General features: G+C 40.9%; 1 protein-coding gene across 2 annotated transcripts in view; it reads left to right on the top strand.

The window, feature by feature from the left end:
• The window catches only part of frem2a (FRAS1 related extracellular matrix 2a), a 68,403-nt gene that overhangs the window by 45,647 nt on the left and 5,657 nt on the right, over positions 1-17,099 (top strand). For both annotated transcript variants that reach the window (XM_019363929.2, XM_025910797.1), the window contains exons 6-16: positions 1,775-2,026; positions 6,962-7,111; positions 7,219-7,428; positions 7,926-8,123; positions 8,504-8,668; positions 10,073-10,255; positions 11,308-11,438; positions 11,878-12,036; positions 12,840-13,143; positions 14,697-14,828; positions 15,209-15,540. In XM_019363929.2, coding sequence (XP_019219474.1) covers positions 1,775-2,026; positions 6,962-7,111; positions 7,219-7,428; positions 7,926-8,123; positions 8,504-8,668; positions 10,073-10,255; positions 11,308-11,438; positions 11,878-12,036; positions 12,840-13,143; positions 14,697-14,828; positions 15,209-15,540 — 2,216 coding nt within the window. The remainder of the gene's footprint in view (positions 1-1,774; positions 2,027-6,961; positions 7,112-7,218; positions 7,429-7,925; positions 8,124-8,503; positions 8,669-10,072; positions 10,256-11,307; positions 11,439-11,877; positions 12,037-12,839; positions 13,144-14,696; positions 14,829-15,208; positions 15,541-17,099) is intronic.

Here is a 17,099-nt window from a genome sequence, read left to right as displayed (position 1 = left end):
CTATGCAGTTTGACAGTACCCATTAAATCTGTTTAAAGTCAAGTCAGCTCTCTGGAAAAGAAGCTGTTCACACGGCATTTGCATTTTCACAAATCACATGTTAGCAGCCTTAGCACAGCAGGATCACACTTAGCTGTTAAGTTTTGCAAGAATTCTTGATTCCTTACATGCTCCACAACATCCTCTTCCCTTTTAATAATTCAGCCATACTATTAGTTGCTTTTCACGGTTAATGAAGTGGACAGCATGTGAAAAATGAAAGATTTCTAACAAATTTGGCAAAACTTGATGGAAATTTACTTCTGTGCTCCTTGCCATACACTGACAGACCTAATGGACTTGCTGCAATTAAAAGTCAAAGTTTAGCTCTGCTGAAAATCTGAATCTTATGAAATTCAAATACAGATTTGTAGCACTGATACACACAACACCTTCATGTTTTCTTCATTTCATTATTTACATATTTATTTTTATGCTCTTAATCCAAGTTGTTATACACAGCTCAAAAAAATTAAAGGAACTATTTTTAATCAGAGAATATCATCTGGTCAGTTAAGTAGCAAAGAGAGTTGTTAATTAGTTTCAGCTACTTTGGTGTTAATGAAATGAACAGTAGGTTCAGTGTCCAACTCATCCAGGATTGCACAGTGAGGGTTTATCAGAAGGTTTGCACATACTTAAGAGCATGGAGGAGAGTACAGGAGACAAGCAGTTACTATAGGAGAGCTGGACACGGTTGTAGAAGGTCCTTAACCCATCAGGAGGACCAGTATCTGCTCCTCTGTACAAGGAGAAACAGGAAGAGCACTGCCATCCTGTTCCTCCAGGTCACACTAATGACCTCCAGCAGGCCACTGGTGTGAATGTCTCTGATCAGAAATAGACTTCATGAGGATGGCCTGAAGGCTCGACATCTTTTAGTGGGCCCTGTGCTCGCTGCCTGACACTGTGAAGCTGATTGGTATTTTCCAAAGAACACCAGAATTGGTAGGACCACCACTGACATCCTGTGGTTTTCATAGATGAGGGCAGGTTCGCCCTAAGCACATGTGACAGATGTGAAAGGGTCTGGAGAAGACGCAGAGAACATTATGCTGCTTGTAACATCGTTCACAGATAGAGAGACGAACAAACCGTGAAACAAATGTTTAGACCCTACGCTGGTGCAGTGAGTGGCCCCCACTCTTAGCTGACATAAATCCAGTAAAACACCTCTAGCACATCATTTTAAGTCCCTGTGATGCTGTTATGTTGCACCTCAGACTGTCCAGGATGCCTTGGTTCAGATCTGGGATGAGACCCTCCAGGACACCTGGTGTCATCTCATTAGGAGCATGCCCCGACATTGTCAGTCATGCATACAAGAACGTGGGGGCCATACAAACTGCGGAGTACCATCTTAAGTTGCTGCAATGGAATTTTAGCAAAATGGGCAAGCTGCTGCATCATTTTTTCACTTTGATTCAAACCTCTGTAGGTTGATCAATTTTATTTCCATCAGACAAGCCTTTCATTGCTTACACACTTTACCCAGTCCATATCCATATAATTATTCACGATGATTTTTTCCCACAGAGATCTGATGCGTTTTCAAAGTGTTCCTTTAATTTTTTTTGAACAGTGTATTACAGTAAAAGATTTGTATCAATAACACATCCTCTTTGTACAGAGGATACCATTTATGGTCTTTTCATTAGGTCTTTTCAACCATATTTGATTCTTTTTATGTTTTTGTGCATTGTACTCACCATTCTTGTTGCTGGTCTTTTTAAAGGTTCGGCCTCAGGAACCATTCCCACCACTGTCCTCTCTTACTCGGACTACATCTCCCGTCCCGAGGAAAACAGCAGCCTCCTTCGCTTCGACAAGGGTGAGAGGGAGAAGCTGTGCCGCGTGGTGATCATAGACGACTCCCTGTACGAGGGAGAAGAGAGCTTCAACGTTACTCTGTCACTGCCTGTGGGAGGACGTCTGGGAATGCACTACCCCACCACCAAAGTTAACATCTTGGAAGATTTGGATGATGGTAATGCTTTCTAATAATAGCTTTCTAACTTTATATTTCAAGTGAGCATTTCTAGAAGTTCTAACAGCTTCATAGAGAAAACTTCAAAATCTATTTGTGGTCAAACCATTTTGCCGCCAGATGTGATGTACCATAACCTGAATCGCAGCAGCTGTGGTGAACTTTGCAAAAGGTTCTTGTCTCGCTCCAGAGATTTAGAAGATTTGATTTATTTCAGCTTGGTATTAATGTTAAAACGCACGTGCTTATATGCACTCTTTCAAACAAGTGCTTGAATTTCTGTTGTTTTGAATTGTCTTCGGAGCCCTCATATCACAGAATTTCTCTTAATTATGCTGGTTTCACAGACTTAGCGGGTGTTAAGGCACGCAGGATTAGAGTGCTGAAATAGACCCTGCACTCACAGCAGACAGATGGAATCAAACTCCTGTCACGCTGCTATTCTGACAATTTTTAATTACAGTCGAGAAGCGAGCACAAGTCCGGTGGGACTGCATTATCACACGTGTCCCTTGTCTGCTTTCATCCAGTTACAGCATGGTATGGACCAAAGTAGATTAAATATTCTGAAAGCAAGAGAAATGTGTAGATGATTTATCTGGGGACTGACATGCCTGCTGGGAAATACCTATTGCAATCTGTATGCGTTCTCCACCATCTCACTATTCTGCATTGATTTACTTTAGAGACTTCACAGTGACAGAATGATGTCTGTGCTCTGGATTTTTTGCTAAATGCCACCATATAGATTAAAAAGTGAAAGTCAGTAAAAGTCACAATATTTTGTATCTCTTTTGGAAATAAGGCTGTAATGTCGGTAATGAATTTGGGTCTTCATTGCCTTTATGCGCAACGTGGTTCTCAGCTTACACGCTTGTTGTTCAGACACCCATTTGTCATCTATCTGGACAAATACAGACGGGCAGATTTAAAGCAGCAGAGTAAGAGCCAACGTTTTAGGACAAAGGAAAAAGTCAAATCAAAAAATTGTAATATATATAATCAAGCTGAGAACACATCCTTACTCATTTTCTGTAGTTTGTTGCAAGGCTCTTTATTGGGTTTAAGATTAAAATGTAGAAAAATGAAGTGTTATTTTACAGACATTTTATAATCTTGCTTTCCTTTTAGGACGTCTTTGATTTTGTCATGAACCGTTTGTGTCACGGAGGCCTCATCATGCTACTGCCAAACGGCAGTCTGGGATAAATAAAACAATGACGACTTACAACTGAGAACTCATTTAGGGATACAGACAATTGTGCCAAATTGACTGTGCATATGTGCGGGGAGGCATCTGGGGGCTAGTTAACAAGAAACATGACACATTGTCTGATTGTTAGTAAATTGTCAGAAGACTTCAGACTTGGTGCTGAGTTCAAAGCAATGGAAATGTGTTTGTGAGAACCCAACTCCAGTGAGAGATTATGTGTCATTTTTAGCCTCCCAGAGGATAATACGCTGTCTGACAGCGCTCTAATACCTGCACCCAGGCAGTCAAACTGCAGCCTCATTTTCTTTAGTGCAACCTCCAATTGGCCAGGAAAATAGTGAAACAAGAGTAATGCAGCATGTGTTTACTTGTGTCACATGGTTCCTTGCATCTGCATGGATGTTTATGTGTGAAGGTAAGGTAAGGTAAATGGTGAGAAAAGCACTTAAAGAACACTTAAGTGTGACTGGTAGTCCTCTCTCTAGCCCCATTTTTCCTTCCCTCAGGTTAGAGTCAAGTTCACCTGGCTGCTCTCCTTCCATCTATTTATCCACTATACCTCTCTCTCTCACACACACACACACACACACACACACACACACACACACACACACACACACACACACACACACACACAGGGTTTTCTCACTTCATCTGAGAAAAAAAGTCCCAGAGATATCTGCTTGATTTAGTACTTTATCAGATTAAACTCTACAGTACCTGTCGCCCTGAGTGTTGCGCTCTGCATGGTTGCACATTTTGACTCAAAGTGAGTGTTGTCATCTCCTTGTACCCTGCCAAGGAGAGACGAACGCGCAGACTTTTCGGATGGGTGCATATGGCCACAGCTGAGTTTGTAGAATTGTAGATTAGCTCTGAGTATCTCTTGGAAACCCAGGCCTTCATTTCAATATTAGGGCAGCCTGAGTGTTGGTCACACCAAAGCTGCAGAATACCTCTGGCTATTTTGTACGCCCTGACTGAGGGGAAACAGTCGGGTTACTTTGCATTCCAGAAGGTGAACTTAGAACAGGAGAGTTTTTGTTTGTGCTGTTATCAGCAATACTATTTTTCTACAGTATAAGTCTTCAACTACCCATTATTTCTTAATTTTTTGGTAGGGAAATGCGAAATATGACCACTGAAATTCAGTTTGCACGTTTACTGAAATGTGCCATCATGCACAAAGGAGCAGATACTGGTCCTGCTGTTGAGTTAAGAACCTTCTATGGCTCTGTCCAGCTATCCTACAATAACTGTCCATCCGCTGGACTCTCCTTCATGGCCATCTGGCAACAGCACGTATTGATGTGCCATCCTGGATGAGTTGGACTACCTGTGCAACCTCTGTAGGGTCCAGGTGTCGTCTCATGCCAACAGAAGTGACCTAGCCAAATGCAAAACTAATGAAGAAAAAAAAATTCAAAATAGATGAGAAGGGGAAAAAATGTCAGTGACTTCCACCTGTAAAACCACTCCTGTTATGGGGGTTGTCTCATTGTTGCCCCTCTAGTACAGCTTCTAAAACTGATTAACCTCCTCTGCTGTTTAACTTACAGCACTGTTTTAATCAATATCCCAAAAGTTTAATTGATTTGATGCTATATTCTGATTAATAAGTGTTCCTTTAATTTCTTCGAGCAGTCTGTGTGTGGCAGGGTTTGGTCCAAGTTTTGATGGTCTAGGAGGAGAAAAAAGAACAATAAAACCCCAAAAACCAACAGATTTCACAGGTGCCACTGTAGAAAACCTGGAGGAGTAGGTGACCCATATGCTGAAGGCTGCTGCAGGGTTCAAATGTGAGCCAGTCTGTTCCCTGTGTGTCACGATGCCCTGTTTTCAACCCTTTCCACTATTCTAGCTAATAAAAGCTAAATGCCAACTAAAAGACAAAGGTTTGTTTATTATAGTTAGATATGACCTACCTTCTTAATCATTCCACGATCAGATGACGTTTATTACTAAAAGCCTCCCTACCAAGTGAAATACTGCATACAGACAGTTTGTATTAGCGAGCCTCCTGCAAAAAAGGGCCCATTCTTTACAGGACAGCTGAGAATGTGCTATAAACTGCATTTAAAGGTGCAGTGACACACAAATGGCTACAGACACCCACACACTGGTAATTATCATAATTTGGCTTTACACCTTCCCCAGCCTTCACACACACTTCAGAGTGCTAAACCACAGGCGTTGTCCTTGAGGGGAGAGAGGATTCATTTCTCATTCATCAGTCATCACTCACCTCCCTCTTGTGGTGTCACGCAGAGGGGAGCGCAGTCAAGACATGTGTGAATACAGACATGTTTATTAGCATCCTAGCAGAAGTGTCCTCACTGAGCACAGAAGGAACTGGAGCCAGATTGCTTGCATTTAGTGTTTAAAGATAAGCTACACGTCCACACTCTTACAAGCCCCTTGTTTGCCAGTGTTTACGGTCAGACGTTTTTATCCATGTGTTTTTCCTACCTACGCAGTCTGTTACTTTGCTTTTTACTCTGCCTTTGTGCAAATACACACATTCTGTTTGCATTACAAGCCAGTGATGCATCTGTTAGATAACAGTGAGTGTGTAGGAAGAAAAGGTAAATGAGAAACACAGATGCATTGAGGAAAGAAGTCTTTGGATGGGGCGAGAGAGGGCACAGGCTGCACTTGATGTGCAATACTCGCTGGATATTATTACCCTGAGCTGTCACTTGTTATGTGAAGCTGGCAGTCAAAATGCTACTGCGGATTTTTTTTTTTTTTCGGTCCCTTTGTTAAGTACTCCACTTAGCTTTTGTTATGTGCCCTAGTTAAAGTATATAAATAAAATATGAAAGTTCATATATCAGTAGAGTAATATTCAGAATAAAAAAAAAATCTCTGGCTTGTTAAGTATTTGATCGTGACACGAAAACACGATAACACACGTGCTATTTTTGGATTATATGCCGGAATATAAGAAACAGGCCAGTTTAAAATGGAGACAGAAGAACTTTTATTCTGTCACTTTTTATGACTCGACGCGGGTGCGGGGGAAAGGGGGGGGGGGGGCGGCTTGTGAGAGATGAAACTGTCAAATACACACTGGACTGCCTCCACTTTGCTGCCTCAGGAAACAATCCTAGTTCAAACAAGCCTTTGAGCAGTCTGGGGGGCCGCATTCTCTTTGTCTCTCCATCTCACTACTTTACAGTCAGGGAAAAAGACTCACACATACACACACAGGCTTTGTTTCAGTGTTAACAGCATCCATATTTGTTAAAAGTGCTTAATTATTCTGTCAGGAGAAACAATTAAAATTAAAAATGTGTGGATTTAAGGCCGATAGATGTTGAAAGGTCACACTCCCCTGCAGTTTAACTTCAGACTAATGGCCTGCCGCTTTTTGACCGTTGTGTCCAGCTACTGGCTATACAAATGAATCATGCCGGGCTGCAAGTGGCTGCTGGAGATCTATACAGATCTATAGATTAGTACCACTACTTCTGCTGATTTAGCTCATATATGCTACGTCAGCTGTCAAGTTAAAGTATGAAGAAAAAGCCACATGTGTGCTGACCTTAAAAGCCCCCAAATACTGAATATCTCAGAGTGTTAATATTTTAAAAAAATGAGTGAACTAATACATTTAAAGACAGAAATCATTGAAACTACACGGACATTATGAAGCTGTAGTCTGGAATTGAGAAGCAGTAATTACAGCCATTTATTTATTTCTTGTCTTTGCTCCCCAGTTCCTGTGTTTTACTTTGGGGAGGTAGAGTATCATGTGGATGAGAGCGATGGGTATGTGGAGATCAAAGTGTGGAGGACGGGAACGGATTTGTCCAAATCTGCAGCCGTTACTGTCAGCTCTCGCAAGGCAGAGCCCGTTTCTGCAGAAGGTGAGCTCCCGTACAGTTAAAGCATTGCTTCTGACAGATGAGAATAATTGAATTGACCAGTAGCGTTATTTGTCATTTATCTGCGTGTCTGTATATTTTATTTACAGCCGGTATTGACTATGTTGGCATCAGTCACAACCTTGACTTTGCTCCAGGCGTCAGCACGCAGACGTTCAGGGTAATCATCCTGGATGACCTGGGACAGCCAGAGCTGGAGGGGATTGAGAGCTTTGAGCTGGTCTTACGCATGCCAGTGAATGGCATCCTGGGAGAACCTGGCAAGGCTACAGTCTTCATAAATGACTCAGTATCTGACTGTGAGTCACTCTATATTGCCGAGAATTTTCATAAATACATTCATAAAGGCATCTTAACTTTATGTTTAATGTGATTAATTCAAACTTACACGGTCAAAGTGTTGGAATTGCACTGTGAACACATTACTGTAGGAAAATGATATTAGCATTGAGCTAGAGCATCACTATCCAGCCTGTTTTTTCTGTTCTTTATATTAATGATAATGATATAATAAAATTAATGATATTTGTTAATATATGTGTATAGAAATATATAAATAAGCCTTAGAAAGTTTGTCAAACTTCTTCAGATTTTAATTTAGCTGCTTTAGTAAACGCAAAGTTATAATTAATTTGTCACAGTGTGTTCATAGTTCCAATCATTACCACTGTTAGCTTGATGTGACAGCTATGTTATTTGATTTGGTCTTTCATTTCAGCTTATTCCAATTCCAGCAGGGAGAAATTATCTCTGCGTTAATCTTATGAAATGACTGAACTATCCTTTTTGACTACAGTGCCAAAGGTCCAGTTTCGTGAGCCGGTGTACACTGGAGAGGAGAGCGATGGCCAGATCACAGCAACGGTGTACCGCAGTGGTGACATCAGACATAAATCTTCTGTCCGCTGTTACACCCGTCAGGGCTCTGCGCAGGTCGCCTCAGACTTTGATGAGCGGCCAAACACAGATGCCTCTGTCATCAGTTTCTTACCAGGTTCTTCAGTAATTGCACTGTTACATCATGCATGCTTTCATTAAATTCTTTTGTTCCCTGCGCTGTGAAAGCTGACACCTTTTCAGGTGAATAAACAAGTTTTGCAGAAATGTAAAAAGAAAAAAATCCACATACTCCAATACTGCTTTAACGGTTCCCTTTTTTTTCTTGTTTTTGTTCTCTTTATTTATTTATTTTCAAACATACTCAGCATGCAAACAGCTTCCTTAAACCATTGAGGGACTGAATAAAGGGAAGAATAATTGTATAAATAAGATTTTATATCCTCTACAGATAAAAGAAGAGTAGAAGCCTTTTTTCTTCCATTTCAATTTCTTTGACATGTCACATCTTGTCACCCGTTTTGCTGTACATTCTAGGCGAGGTGGAGAAGCCGTGTATTCTGTCTCTGGTTGATGACACGCTGTATGAGGATGGAGAAGAGCTCCGGCTGGTTTTAGGGAACCCGAAGAGCAATTCACATTTTGGCGCATCAGTTGGAGCTCTGAATGAATCGCTTGTGAAAATCAAGGATACGGCAGACAGTAAGTGGAAGAAAGAAGGCAGAGGTTGAAAAAGGTCAGAAATTAACTGCTTTAAAAAATAGAAGCCGATGAAGAGCACTGACTTTAAATATAATCCACAGAGAAAATTTAAAGTACACCAATACATCATTATTGTTGATGACCAGGTAGTAATTACAATCAGACTTCCAAAAAAGTTGTGCCACTTTGTAGAATATATATAAAAACACAATGCAGTGATTTGCAAATCTCAAAACTTCTATTTTATTCACATGAGAACATGGAAAGCAAAGCAAATGTTTAAACTTCTTTTAATAGTCTGTAAACATCTGGGAACTGAGGAAACCAGCTGCATTTTTGGGAGAGGAATGTTGTCCCATTCTTATCTGATATAGGATTCTAGCTGTTCAGCAGCCCTGGCTCTTCCTATTTTTAATTTCATTATACAGCTAATTTTTTCAGTTGGTGAAAGGTCGGCACTCCAGGCAGGTCAGGTCAACACCCACACTACTATAAATGCTGTTAGACAGTAATAGCTGCAGACATATGCAAGGTGTGGAAAAGACACTGTCTGGATGGAAGCTTATGTTGCTCTAAGACTTATAAATAAATGTATATAACTTTCAGCACTGATGGTGTCTTTCTAGATATGCAAGCTGCCAGTGCAATAGACACTATAGATGCAGGATTTTGAATTGAGTGCTGAGGACGAGGTTTACCACTTTCAATGATTTACCACATTTTAAGTAAACTTTTCATTTAAAATCCTTCTTGAACTGGTTAAATTTTCTTTATCCATCATTTGTGGACGGCACAGTGAACTGTGTTCAACGACGATGATTTCTGGAAGTGTTTCTGAGCCCATGCAGTGATTTGCATGACAGAATCGTGCCTGTGTTTAATGCCGTCCACTCAGAGGCCTGAAAACTACTTGCATCCAGATTCTCTGAATCTTTTGATGGTATTATGCACTGTAGATGATGATGTATTTTACATCTACACAATTTTATGTTGATGAACAATATTCTGAAATTGTTCTATTATTATTTTGGGGGGGGGGGTTGCACATTGAAGAACCTCTGCCCACCTGTTCTTCTGAGAAACTCTTTCTATTCCCAATCATGTTTCTGACCTGTTTTCCAGCCTTTTTTTTTACCACTGTCTCAACTTTTTGAAGACTTTTTGCAGCCATCAAAGTCAAAATACGCCAATATTTTTCATGAAATAGTAAAATATCTCACTTGAAACATTTGATATGTTTTTTATGTTCTACTCTGAATAAAGCATGAATTAATGCAAATTATTGCATTCTGTATTTTATTTACATTTTACACAGTTTTTTGATCTACTTGGAACTGATGTTGTAAAAGTTTTTGCATACATTTCAATGACTTTGGCTTTACATTTTAATTCTGTCCACCTTAGAACCCATCATCCGTTTTCTGGACACCAAGTTCAGTGTTAATGAACCAAAGGAAGCCAGCGCTGTAGCCACTGTGAAGATCCCTGTGGTACGAGTGGGTGACACATCAAAAGTGTCGGTGGTTCGCGTTCACACTAAAGATGGGTCAGCTGTCTCAGGAGAAGACTATTATCCTGTATCTCAAGGTAAATCCCACACATATCCTCTTATGGTGTGATATGATTAAAAGCCCCAGATGCATAAAACAGCTTCAATGCAGTGCACAGTTCTCTTTTTGAACTGCCATTAAAGACCAAAAGCTGTCTTCCTCTCCTTCTGATTCCCTTTTCTCAGCACGTTAGTGGCGTTGAAACATGTGAAGCAGAACTTTCAGTAACTCACTAATAAATATAAACCTCTACAGCACCATTAGTAATCACGAGATACACCAAATTTGCACTTAATGGCCTACACATATCCTCCTGATTGATTTCTATTATGCATTTGCGGCAGCCAGAGAGGTGAAACAAGGGTCCCTATAGGAATGTTAGATTAATGAAAGTGGGCATAGGGTTTTATTTGGGCAAGGGTCATTAATTTATAATTTCAAATGGAGAAAGGTGATTTCTGCAATAGTCCAGTGGGAGGTTATGTAATTTTTAATAAAATTTCAGCAGTCTTCATGTCAGCAGGATGAGGTCTTTTGTTCTATCTGTTCAGCTTTTAGCCCAAAGTGAACTTTTCTAAGCTTAATCAAGGCTTGAAATATTTATAGAATACATTCAGTCAATTCAAATTATACCTGCCTACCCACCGTTAAAATTTCCCCGCAGTTTTGAATCATACAGCCGTGAATTTCTCATATTGCACAATATTTTCTCGCCGCAGCCCATTTCTAATGCAAAGCTCTATTACTTACCGTGCAAGGAGATGGACCACCTTTGGCACTATGCAAATAGAAACCTGCAATGCTTTTTAGCTAAGTGATATATTCTTCTGAAGCAATAAAACGTGCATTGGGCTAATCTGCGAGGCCTTTTTATTTCCTGTAAAAATGTAAATTCGGCAAAAAAGAGGTGGAAATCTGGCCTTGCAAGTCAATTACTTTTATCTCAGGAAAAGATATCGATCGGTGCAGTACACTTTTGCTAATAATGATCTATTTGTGCTATATCGTGTGCTTTGTCCACAGTTAATCAGTTACATTTTCCGACTGTTTCCCTGATGATTGTGTGTTTCTATATTTGTGTGTGCCCAGTCCTTGAGTTCAAGCAGGGGGATAAGCAAAATGTGGTGGAGGTGCAGGTGCTTTTTGACGGAGTCCGAGAAATGAGGGAAGCGTTTACTCTCCATCTGAAGCCTGATGAAAACATGGTGGCTGAAACTCAGGTCAGAAGTGCGCGCATGCTTAACCGCCACAGAGCGATCACACAAATCCAAACTGACAGCTCAGGAATTTAAAGCTTAATGAAAAAGTAAAAAGATTAAAAGCTTTTTTTTTTCTGATTTGACCCATATTTATCCAGGTCAGTCCCAGTGAGATCAGGGATCTTTTTTACAAGGGTGTCCTGGCCCAGACACCGGCAGCACTTTACTGTAGTTGCAACCAAAAGGGCAATGAAAACATTTTGCAATGAATAATAGATTATGTTAAAAAAAAAAAGACAGAAGAAGTGAGGAGAAGTAAGGAGTAGAGAGAGAAATAAAAGAGGAAACAGAAAGTCTGAAGAGTGAAATGTCCGAGAATTTAAACACATTCACTGATAGTAACTCGTTACTCAGAAACACCTCTGTGTCAGTAGTCCTTAAAGCTCTTTTTCTGAACCAGGTGACTAAAGTGATCGTTTACATCGAGGAGATCAACAGCGTGGCTGATGTCACCTTTCCCTCCCTTCCTCATGTGGCGTCGTTGCTCCATTACGATGATGTCGCCAGGACACCAGACAGCCTCCACCCACCAGCCGGCTATCCACTCATCTGTGTCACAGTGAGTCAAGCTTAAATGGTATTTAGGGACACAAGTGGCCCTGGAGGAAGAGTCTTGCTCACTCTACAACAACATGCCTTCTAGAAACACCTGGGAGAGCAGCTTAATAGAAAACAGTTACATTTATTACAGTTTTTTCCAGTAATGAAGGTAGCATTGCTTTTCCTCAGGATCAAACTGTCCACCAGGAATCAGCTATTCTGTTCTTAAAACAAACATTACACAGCCTGGTAGGCCACAGTCGCCATGCTCTCATACACAGGAGAATCTCTTCCACTCTTGAAAACGTGTTCAGTGAGAAACTTAAATGGATTGTCGTGATGTGTTAAGTCATTTGCTCCTCAGGTGACTGCTGAATGTGGCTAGAACTGTGTCTGTGTGTTTGTGTGTGCGAGAGAGACAGAGAGAGTGCATGTGTGTGTTTATTTTCGTGCCGTGTGGTCAGCTGCGTAGGAGGTTCCCTGGAGAGGCAAAATGAAGAAGTCTTGTCGAAATTGAAGTGTTGAGTGCTGTAGCAGGAAGCTCAGTGTCAACAGGTTTACAAAGGAAATCTACAGAATCTATTTGAGGCTTAACCCTCGATCCAATATTTGTAGCTTTCTAAATATAAAAAAAAATATTTCCGAGACCACAAATGTGAGAATATAAACCACTGAAACATCTGGATTTCCTTAGCAACCATCACTTACTCATTTGTATTATCTGTCTCCTTCTTTCCTCTGGCATGTGCTGTATCTTTCTCCATCTCTCTGCTGTCCTTGCTTACCCACCCACTCCTGCTAAATTCCTTATCCATCCTCCAGGCTTGCAACACAAAATACCCAGATTATGACAGGACGGGCTCTATCTGTGTCAGCGAGCACATCAACAACACCTTGACCCGCTACCGCTGGCTCATCAGTGCCCCAGCTGGCCCTGATGGCTTCACCAGTCCCATGAGGGAGGTGGACTTTGACACATTCTTTACATCCTCCAAGATGATCACACTGGATTCAGTCTACTTCCAAGCAGGCTCCAGGGTCCAGTGTGCTGCTAGAGCTGTTAATTCGAACGGGGATGAGGGCTTAGAGCTCAGCAGCCCTGTTGTCACAATCAGCCAGGTGGAAGGTGAGGACTGAAAAATGAATTAAACTTATCTGGGCCTGATGTTTCCAGGTGTTTTTTTGAGAATTATTCTACAAGAATCGCAAAAACAACCTATTATACATTACAGCTTTGTTCAGTCAGGGCAACGTTAGATAAAATAGGATTGGTATTCAAGCTGTCATTTATATTTGGCCCTGTTTGGGGACATCAGTGCAAGTATACAAGCGGCACCCGTGGAAGGATGATGGTTCGATCCCTGGCTCCTCCAACCTGCATGTCAAAGTATACTTGGACAAGATACTGAATCCCCAGTCATCCCCACACTCGTACTCACACTCCAATTAATGCATCGGAGGGAATGTGAGCGTTATATTAAAACTCCTTTGCCTCATTCACCCACATAAATATTTGAATAAGGCTTTTATTAACAAAACTCTTTGAGTACTCAATATGGGTAGAAAAACATGTTCTATAAGTACCACCATTGACAACACAGATGAAAATGATAAAAGTCAGAAACAGGATGAAAATGATGAGCTGGAGGCAAAGGTGGGTTGCAAAGCGGCTTGCATGCAAGCAGGAAGCAGCAACTGTACGCAGGCTGTAGCAGTCTAAATAGTGATTCCCATATGAGATTTGCAAGCTGAATCCACAGCTGAGCAATCCACTGAATTGGGTCGGCACTGATATAAGGTGATTAAATTGATAGGTTGCCTGAAGTTCAATATTTTTATCTTTGAATTATGATTTAAATTATTCGACAAGTATTCAGATCTTTAAGTAAAAATATTAATGCCAGCAAGGAAACTAAACAAAATAAGGGTTGTAATCACAATGGTACTTGATCAAATTAAGTAAGTCTTATTGCTGTACTTAATTATAAAACAAAAAGCGCTTAATTGAGAAAACGGTCCGTGTCCTCTACATATGTTATAGTTTTAAAGAATAATTTATTGGGTAATTGATGTAGTGGAATTTTATTGTAGCTGGTAAGATCTGAACCAATTTTACACACTGTCTAATCTGCAACTTTGTCCTATTTTATAAGATTAATCAAGTGGCATACAGACACACACACACACACACAGACACACACCCACAGACCATTTTCATTGGTTACAATAGCCCTAATGAATCATAATCCAATGCAGCTACAAGCTATGTGCAATGAGAATGGGTCAGAGCTCTCACTCGTTTCTCAAATGGGAAAGAAAAAAATAATAATTTTTTGCTGTTGCTATGCTATCACTTATGCCGCACTCATTCCACCTACACATCCCAAATGGAACAAGTTCAGACTCACTCTCTCAGGGTGGTCACAGGGTATTCTTAGAAATATGGAAATCACTATATGACTCAGTAGTAGTTCGGGCAGGTTATGAACAGAAAGGGATTTAAGAGGATATTGCATTTGTAATGTGTAAAAAAAAGAATAACTAAATAAGGATTTATCACATGTAATTAGCTGTAAGCCATTGCCAGTTACTATATCTTGCATTCTCTAATGTTTTGTAACTGTCTTGTGTCTGTTCTTGTGTTAGAATATCTCTTCTCTGCTCTTCTGTCATTAAAAGGTATGTGTCAACCACGCAAGATGGGGACTGTTGGTGCCGAGCCTTTCTCTGCCAAGCTACGCTACACTGGAGCAGACGACCCAAAACACCCTAACCTCATCAAAGTGACTGTCACCATGCCTCACATAGATGGTATGTAGGAGCTGAAGGCAGAGCTCGTACCACAGATGAAGTGAGGTGTAATGTAGTGTGTGTAACATTCACGTCTGGGGCTCCTCAGGAGCGTGACAGCCAGAATATAGATCTCGCTGGGTTGTACCGAACCCTGCTGTAGAAACCCTCCAGCACACCTGCTACTTAACAATCCTTTCTTGATTTTTAATCAGTTTCCTTCTGCTTCATCTTTTTACTTCTCCTTTTTTATGCCCACCCCTCACCCCCCGTCAGTTTTAACTGTCTATCTACTCTTTCTTTTCTCTGGATTACTTTTTTTTTTCAATAATCGTTTCTCTGAGTTCGAATATCAAAGGTAGTTGGACACGCTCAAAATCAAAAATGTCCTTGTCTGGCAGGAATGCTTCCAGTGATCTCAACTCGCCGTCTCACGAACTTTGAACTGACTCTCAGTCCCGATGGAACCCGGGTCGGAAACCACCGCTGCTCTAACTTGCTTGACTACACCGAGGTCACCACAGCTCACGGCTTCATCACTGCATCGACGGGCAGCCCTGAGAGCATGGGGGACTCTGCGCCGTATCAGTTCAGCAGCTCTCTGCGGGGGAACAGCACACTGCGCTTCTACAGGAACCTCAACCTGGAAGCCTGTCTCTGGGAGTTCACCAGCTACTACCACATGTCTGAGCTGCTTACTGACTGTGGAGGCACCATAGGGACTGATGGACAGGTGAGAGTCTGTTTGTTTGTGTACCTTTCTCCACAATGTATAAATTCCAATCTGGGCTTTGTGTGTACATCTGTTTGACTGTTCTCCTCTGTGAGTGCTTGTGCTCACCTGTATGTGTGCTTGCCTGTATGTTCAGTTTATTTGCAGCCTTGTGAATGAGGAGGACACCCAGACTCAATGGCACCAGAGCTGTTTGCCTGCATTTTATGTCTCATTTGCTGCTTGTGTGTGTGTGTGTTTGCCAATTTTATACACAAGCATTTGATTGACAGCTTTTAGTGTGAAGGTACACACACACACACACATAAAACGCACACACTTAAACAAAGAATTGCCAACCTGCCAGTCAGTCACTCATAAATACTCAATACTATTCTCAACACAGAGCACTAAAGCTTACATCCTCATGAAATCTTCTCTGAGTCCTGGGCATCTACACCAATATCCCCAATTCTAAGGTACCTAAAAGCTTTTCTAAAGCTTTTTTTTGGTACTTTTACTGGCTTTCTGTCGGGCTCACTACCAAGTCAAGCACCGCATTCAATTTTGGCAATGTGGCAATCTGTCATTTATGTGCTAACAAGCTTCCAGTTGCTGTTTTCTGTTGTTGCATCATTGCAGCAGATGTTGCAAATGTTGTGATGTTATAAGGACTATTCTCTTGCTTCCTGTTATTGTGGAGACAGACCCTTGCTCCCTTGCTCATGTCCTGCTGTTCTTTAGTGTTCCACTGGCTTTTTATCTGTGAGCTTGTTGCTGTTGATCAGACTGCTAAGTGTGTGTGTGTGAAACAGAGATGGAGAGAGAGAGAGAGAGGGAGAGAGAGAAAGGGAATTATAGATGGAAACATGAATGTACTTGTCCCTAGTCATAGCATGCAGCAAACACCAATTAGCTGCACATGATGCAAGTCTTCCACTAGTCTCTAGTCCATGTCATTTGTTAGGTTCCTCAAGGACTGTGGAAGACAAAAAAAGACAGGCGCTACCATGCAGCTGCTCATATCAAAGAGCACAGAAAAAAATGTAATAAGTCAGAAGACAAACTTTTGCCTGAGTTTTGGGTGAAATAATCATGAGCCGTGATTTATTCTTGCTTTTTTATAACAGCTTTGCTTTTCTGTATAACTGCGAGGTTATTTTGTTCTTTGTGGAGCGCGTGTATTTGAAAAAGTGGAACTTTGAATGCCCAAGAAAAGTGCAAGAAAATGATTTTTCAAGAAAGTAAGGAAAGAATGGCTAATTTTAGGAAGCCGTTGTAGTGAAATTGTGGACAGAGCGAGTTTGTTTCTCAGTCAGCCAGCTTTTGATTTCCTTTTTCAGTACCGGTTCAGTGCTTTGCATGTAAATGCTGTTTTAGAACTACGACTGGATTTTAAATCAACTGTCCTCAAGTGACAAGCAAAAGTTGATCAGAGAAAGAAAAGACAGAACAAAATCGCACTAATTTTTTTGTTACGGAATCATTTTTTGCTTCTCGTAGTTTCTCTCATCGTTTAATCTCCCCTCTGAATTCACTTCTGTTATTGACTATGCAAATCGAGTAATTTTCACTTCAAG

Source organism: Oreochromis niloticus, linkage group LG10, assembly GCF_001858045.2.
Source record: "Oreochromis niloticus isolate F11D_XX linkage group LG10, O_niloticus_UMD_NMBU, whole genome shotgun sequence".
Classification (NCBI taxonomy): domain Eukaryota; kingdom Metazoa; phylum Chordata; class Actinopteri; order Cichliformes; family Cichlidae; genus Oreochromis; species Oreochromis niloticus.
This window is presented reverse-complemented; position numbering and strand designations above follow the sequence as displayed.